We start from the raw sequence: 6834 nt of genomic DNA, 5'->3' as shown, positions 1-6834 counted from the left end.
GTGAGAACGTGAGAAGATGAGAAGGCGGTTCTGAACTCTTCTGATTTTGATTTAGGGTTTTCTTTTAATTTTTATATTTTTGGGGAAATTGATATTTTAGTTAGATTATTAGATTAGATTTGTTAATAGATTTTTTTCTTTTGAAAATTTGTTAATAGATTTAATATTAGTTAATTTTATTCATAAATCTGACTTGTTATTTTTTTTTCTTTTTTTTTTTAATCCACATAAGCTTTCTAACACAGTCAGCATGCTAAATCATCACTCGCCGGAGCCCCTAGCTCCGTCGAGGACCTGCTCCAGACTTATTGCAAACGAGAGGACTCAAATTTGTAAATTTTTCGGGGAGGGACTAATTTCAGACGGCGAGACAAAGACAGGGACCAAGTAGACGATTAACCCTAAATTTAATTAGTAATAAACCCAAAGCCCAACCATGAACACCACACCCCTGCCACCTTACAAACAAACGACCCATGCATCGTTCTGGTTAGGGCTTGTGATTACAACGGAGGATGAGGAGAAGAAACGCGCTGCAAGAAACCCTTCGCCGCCGCGTTGAGGCCTGCAAATCCACACACGCCACCGCCGCCGAAATCGTGAAACATCTCCGCTTTACTTACTCTGCTGATTACCACCGAACCAAGCGCCAAACTCTAACGCGACTTGTTCACGAAGCTCTTCAATCCACTACCACCGCGGCCGCTGCCGCCAACACTCCTACAACACGGAAGCTCGTTCATGACGACGACGGAGTTGATGAGTGTCGAAAGAAGCGGAGGAAAACAGATGAAGGTGAAGTGCGATTGCAAATTGTGGAAGCGAGTGTGCCGCGCGATTCGGAACGTGGTTTGGTCAGGCTGAAGACAAATTTACGGGAGTTATATAAGGGTACAGTTACAAAGAATGTTGAATTGGAGATGGGTAATAGTAGAAAGGCAACTAGTACTGTGAATGAAGGTGAGGTTGAGGTGAAGGGGAAGAGGTTTAGGGATTTTGGTGGGATGAAGAAGGTTTTGGAGAGATTGAAGAGGGAGGTGTTACTGCCACTGTGCCATCCCAAGGAGTGGAGAATGTTAGGACATAAGCCAGAAGTATCGGGGGTTTTGTTGCATGGACCTCCTGGCTGTGGGAAGACTGAACTGGCTCATGCTATTGCTAATGAGACTCGTCTTCCTCTCTATCCCATTTCAGCTACTGCCTTGGTGTCTGCAGGCTCAGGTATTGCATGAATTTCAACTTTAACTAACTTATCATTTACTCCAATTTATATACACAGTCTTAGATATTTTTTCAAGAATGAAGTTCGGAATGATTGTTGGACATTGTTATGATGGATCATACTTCTCTTTCTTAATTAGGTTCATCTGAAGCGAATATTAGAGACCTTTTCTCTAAAGCATACAAAACTGCTCCCTCAATTATCTTTATTGATGAGATTGACGCAATTGCTTCAAAAAGAGAGAATTCACAGCATGGGATGGAGAATCGAATGGTTTCACAGTTACTTACTTGCATGAATCAATCAGTTCTTGATTCGGAGAGTAGTAGCTCTGTTCTTGTAATTGGAGCTACAAATAGGCCAGATGCTGTTGACCCTGCCCTTAGAAGGCCTGGTAGATTTGATTGTGAGATTAATATAGGCATTCCTGATGAATCTGCTAGGGAGGACATACTTTCCGTGCTAACTCGCGGTCTTTTAATCGAGGGTCCGATTGATCTAAAAAAGTTAGCTAGGTCTACGCCAGGATTTGCTGGCGCAGATTTGGTGTGTCTAGTTAAAATAGCGGGCAAGTTGGCGATGTTAAGAATAGTTGATGAAAGGTATGTCATGAGGGAGTTTCTTGAAGATTGGTTGATGGAGTCTTGGTCACGTGAAGAAAGGGATAAGCTTGCCCTCAAAATGTCTGATTTCGAGGTGCTTTAGATTGTTCCTAGCCTTTTTCAAAATTTGCATTGCATGTCATGTATTTGCTCATACCTACTTTTACTATTCTATTTTTAGGAGATATTTCTTCTCTTTAGTAAAACATTGGATAAAGTTGTTTCAAGTCTTCTATTGTAGTCTTATAGCTATTTTAAAACATTGAGTATTTATGCAGGAAGCTATCAAAGTTGTACAACCGTCAACAAGAAGAGAAGGGTTCTCTTCCATTCCAAATGTAAAGTGGGAAGATGTTGGTGGGCTTGATTCGTTAAGAGATGAGTTTGAAGACTTTATTATAGGCCGTATTAAAGATCCTGAACTTTACGAGGTAACTTACAAAAATTATACTTTTTTTACATTGCAAATTCTTTTGACTTAAAGTCTGCTCATGCATTATGCAGTTTAGAAAAGTAAAATATTCATTCAGTTGAGTTAACTTTTATATCTTTGTGATCCTCTCCTTTGTATAGCCTCATCATTCAGTTGGGTTTTTCTTTTTATAAGCAAATGCAAACATGTAAAAACTTGCAGCATGTAGCTGCACTGCTGTAGTAACAAGGTAGGTTATGGAGGATATTTAACTCCTATGTTTTGGATTTTAGAAAAGGTAACATTCGGGCAGTCTATTTGTTAGGAGTTAGGACCCCAATTGAGTGAAAGATGTATGGAAGAAAGAAATTCTATGGGACCAAAGCAGCTAGATGAGAGACCATCTGTGTGCAGGTTTTAGTGGGAGAAAGTGAGCCGACTAGGAAATCTGTTTTGTATTGTTAAGGATTATATCTGAGGCTCAGGACTGGATAATAGTCTTTCTCTCTACTACGAACAGAAACACTGAGGAATCCGGATCTTTTGGTTTATCTTTTGTGTTGCTGAAAACTGTAATCATCTAATTTCTGCAATAATTTGCTTTTCACGCTTTCTCTGTCACTATTTCATTCTCTGTCATAGGCCGCTGAAACTCAATCCCCTGGAGAAGGTTGTCCATACTGGAAAGCTGGGATTGGGTGATTACCATCTTCGGCTCTTGATGTGCACCATATTTTGCATGGAAGTCAGCACAGAAGTTGCCTTCTTTGAGTGTGCACATCAAGGGTGCTGGTTAGCGTTCTCTTTTATTAATTGTACTCCTGGTCCAGCAGTAGAGCCAACATGATTGTAAAAGCACCATAATCAATTTTAATTCTCTTGTTTCTCAAGTCAATATTCATTTTACAATGGCCGTGAAATTTGTCAGTCAAACTTGTTGTCAAAATCTGAGTGAAGAACACCTGTATCCGTTTACATCAATGAGCCCGTTTTGTCATATGCGGAGTTTCTAGAGCATTAGATGAGCTTCCTTATCTACCATATAGTTGACAAAATCTCTTGATCATTAGTTTGGTATATGAATTCTCCAATTCTCTTACTATATTCTATGTCCTTATTGTAAAAATTGAGTTATTGATTTGTCTTTCACTTTTTCATGAAAAAGTACAAGTTAAATGTCGCTTGATGATCACTAATCAATATTTATTGGATTTGTTCAGTGCTTTGGGTCCGATCATCTTGAGACTGGATTTTTGCTTTATGGACCTCCAGGTTGTGGTAAAACACTGATTGCCAAAGCTGTTGCCAATGCAGCAGGAGCTAATTTCATTTATATTCAGGCCTGACTAAACTTTCATCCTTTTCTTATTTGTTTTGGTTTTTAGTGTTCCTGATTTTAATAAACCATTGTTAATTGATGTTAATTGCTTTTGTTAAATGTTTAGGGACCTGAACTACTAAATAAATATGTTGGAGAAAGTGAGCTTGCAGTTCGGACATTGTTTAGTCGTGCAAGGACATGTGCACCTTGTATACTTTTTCTCGATGAGGTTTATGGTTCTATCTTCTTAAGAATGTTTGTTAACTCTAATATTTGATCATGGCATAATCATGTGATTTCAATTTTATAAACTATAATTTTTTTTCTGGAATTTTTTTCTTCGAATGCACTATCCTCACATTCTTTTTGCCATTTTCAGGTGGATGCTTTGACAACCAGACGTAGTTTAGAAGGTGGACGGGTTACTGAAGGACTAGTGAACCAGGTCCAACAACTGCTAATATTTTGAATGATTATAATTACTCTTTAGAGCAACATGAATAATATGAGATAATTATATGAAATTGCAGTTGCTGACCGAGTTAGATGGAAAAGAGCAGCGGAAGGATGTTTATGTGATTGGTACAACAAATAGGTACATTTTGTTCATCATCTATATTCCCTAATTAATTATTTAACCTCTTATCAGGCTGTATCACACTAAGTTTCTCATTTTTGCTCTCTTTTGCTGCAGGCCTGAGGCGGTGGATCGCGCTATTTTACGGCCTGGTAGGCTTGGAAAACATCTTTATGTTCCTCACCCAAGTCCAGAAGATCGGGTTAAGATATTGAAAGCTCTTGCAAGAGATACGCGCCTTGATGCCGGTGTGGATTTGAATGTCATAGGAAGAATGGAAGCTTGTGAAAACATGAGTGGTGCTGAACTTAGGGCACTGGTTTGTATCCCCACTCTATTTTGATGTTGTCTATTTCATCCTTATTTTACTAGTAGTGCATGTGATGTGTATGAGTACATGTTTGATCATATAGATGGTGAGTGGGTTTGAGGGTTGGAGTATAATAAGAACAAGGAGTAAATTGTGGTATTAACTTAATTTTTTCTTAATCAGATGGGCGAAGTGGAAAGGGATGCTCGTAGAGAGGTAAGGGCCGGAACTAATACAACCCGTACCATCAAGACACATCATTTTGATGCAGCGTTCAGTAAAATCTCTGCCTCTAAGTCAGACAAGGTATGGCTAATTCTGCTTTTTTTATTCACACACAGAGATTCTCATGGTGAAAATTTAGTTTTAGATCTTAATGTTGGAATTATTTTATTTTTTTGGAGCAGCAAAGGTTTTTTTTCACTACCGGTAATGGTCAAAGAGGTTAACAATAGCATGAGCATGAGTATGGCAATGACTTGGTATATGTTTTTGTTTAAAGAGTTGAAGATTTTCAATGTGAATTTGCGGCTTTCTAAGGTAAAATACCACACGGAGCTAGTAGAAGCCAACGGTATTTAAACACGGTGATTATATTACTTTGAGGAGAGGGTGAAAGAAACTATTTGTTAGAATTGAGATCAGTTAACAGTTGCTTTAGCCAGTTCTTAGGAGTTTTTTTTTACTAAAAACAATTTTTTTCTCTGCTGTATTAATAATTCATTCTCTCTCCTAATGAAGTACAAATAAAAATAAAAATATATGGGTTGCTTACTTGCTTATGGAGAGAACTACCATTAAAGTAAAATTTGCATTAGTTGCTTATGCACTACTTATACCATACGTGGCATTTTGAACTCATGAAAATAGTGTTAAGAACAACTGTTGATGCCCTTAACCTCCACTAACAATGGATAGAATAAAAATTAAATTTAAAATCCTCTTAACTTTTACATTTTCACGTTCACTTTAAGAATAAGTAAACGCTAGGGTGGACACTTTCATTTTTAATCCATCATCGTGGACCACTGATCAAACACCATTATATCTTTTAATCTAGGAATATTTTTTAATTAATGATTATGATTGAATTTGTATTAGTATGATTTAATTGTAATACCATCATGACCTCTTTCTCTCTCTCCTCCAATAGACCAAAACCACCACTATCTTGTAACCTCCACACTGCCGTAGCCACTGCCACTGTTGTTTCGACCCACAACGCCACAATCACCACCACCATTTTGGAGGCTTGATTCAACAAATTATTAATCAGGGAAGATAGAAATAAAGTAATTGAAAGTATATTGTTTACCCATTTTTCAGGTGACATGCTTTCAAGTTGGCAGCTTCTGACAAAGCTAATCTCCATTCTTGCACTTTATGAGAGTCTTTTCCCAGTAGCCTATTTTCATGATTAGTCATGGCTTTGCCATAACTATTTCTTTGCTGTTGTATATCAGACGGTTCCACTTTGTAAAGTATTCGCCAAACTAGTTGTTTTTTCTTCTCTATACATTCTAGAATCGTGACGAGTTCATCAAGGCATAATGAAGAAAATGCAAAGTTTTATGAAAACACAATGATTGAAATCCGTGAATTTTCAATTGCCTCCACAAGAGTCTTTGAAATTTGATCCACATCCTCTGATTTCTCATCATGCATGTGGATTTCGAATCTCTCTTGCTCCAAAGCATCCTTTAGAAAATCAACAAAGGAAAAGGAAAAGGAGTAGCGGGTATCTCTTCCCAAAAAACTGAGAAAAAGATTGCAGCGGGGTACGGTTTTGCTGATCTCTTTCACAATCTCTTGGATATATTCATACTAGTATTATACCCGTTTGTCCGTGCGATGCACGGATAATTTTTTCACGAACTACACTGTTAACTACAATTATTCAGAATTTGATAGATATGGAATAATACAATGATGTATTTTCTAAGACATACAATTTTAATTAGTCAAACACTTATATGTCGTTATTATCTTATGTTTATGTTTAAATGTTTTATCTTTCTTATATATATATGAATCATGTAGTTCTTTTGATTGGCTGCATTTTGCTCAAAACATGATGTGCAACCATATGTTCCAACATCTGGAACAACATGGTGTGTTTACGTATGTTGGTGGTTCAATCGCTGAAATCAAGTTATTTGTTGGGCTGCTGACTGTAAGGGGATTCAGAAGATTTATCCTATGCTGTGCGTTTTATCTTCTGAAGGCGTGTTTGTTTTAATCTTGGCTGAAGTAACAAGATTGATAACGTGTGAACCAAGTATATCTCAAAGTTTGAATTTAAACTTACTTGGTTCTGTTATTTTATTCTGGTAAGAGTTGATTCCTTGAAGATTCTTTCCAGAAGTGCTGTTGTGGACTCTATGACGTTC

The 6834-nt window shown here is 37.4% G+C and overlaps 1 protein-coding gene across 2 annotated transcripts; it reads left to right on the top strand.

Annotated features, from left to right (window-relative positions):
• Positions 1-332: 332 nt before the first annotated feature.
• Positions 333-6016, top strand: LOC130724237 (cell division control protein 48 homolog C-like). 2 transcript variants are annotated; one of them, XM_057575427.1, is made up of 10 exons: positions 333-1221; positions 1362-1918; positions 2103-2255; positions 3457-3576; positions 3682-3786; positions 3937-4002; positions 4088-4152; positions 4252-4453; positions 4628-4750; positions 5771-6016. In XM_057575427.1, exons 1-10 carry the CDS (start codon positions 516-518, stop codon positions 5798-5800), a joined length of 2127 nt encoding a protein of 708 aa, XP_057431410.1. In that variant the 5' UTR covers positions 333-515; the 3' UTR covers positions 5801-6016. The 2 variants fall into 2 exon arrangements, with proteins under 2 accessions (XP_057431410.1, XP_057431409.1); XM_057575426.1 differs by lacking the exon at positions 5771-6016 and adding an exon at positions 4852-5224 and having other exon boundaries at positions 335-1221.
• Positions 6017-6834: the final 818 nt, after the last annotated feature.

This window comes from Lotus japonicus, chromosome 6 (genome assembly GCF_012489685.1).
Source record: "Lotus japonicus ecotype B-129 chromosome 6, LjGifu_v1.2".
Lineage (NCBI taxonomy): Eukaryota > Viridiplantae > Streptophyta > Magnoliopsida > Fabales > Fabaceae > Lotus > Lotus japonicus.
This window is presented reverse-complemented; position numbering and strand designations above follow the sequence as displayed.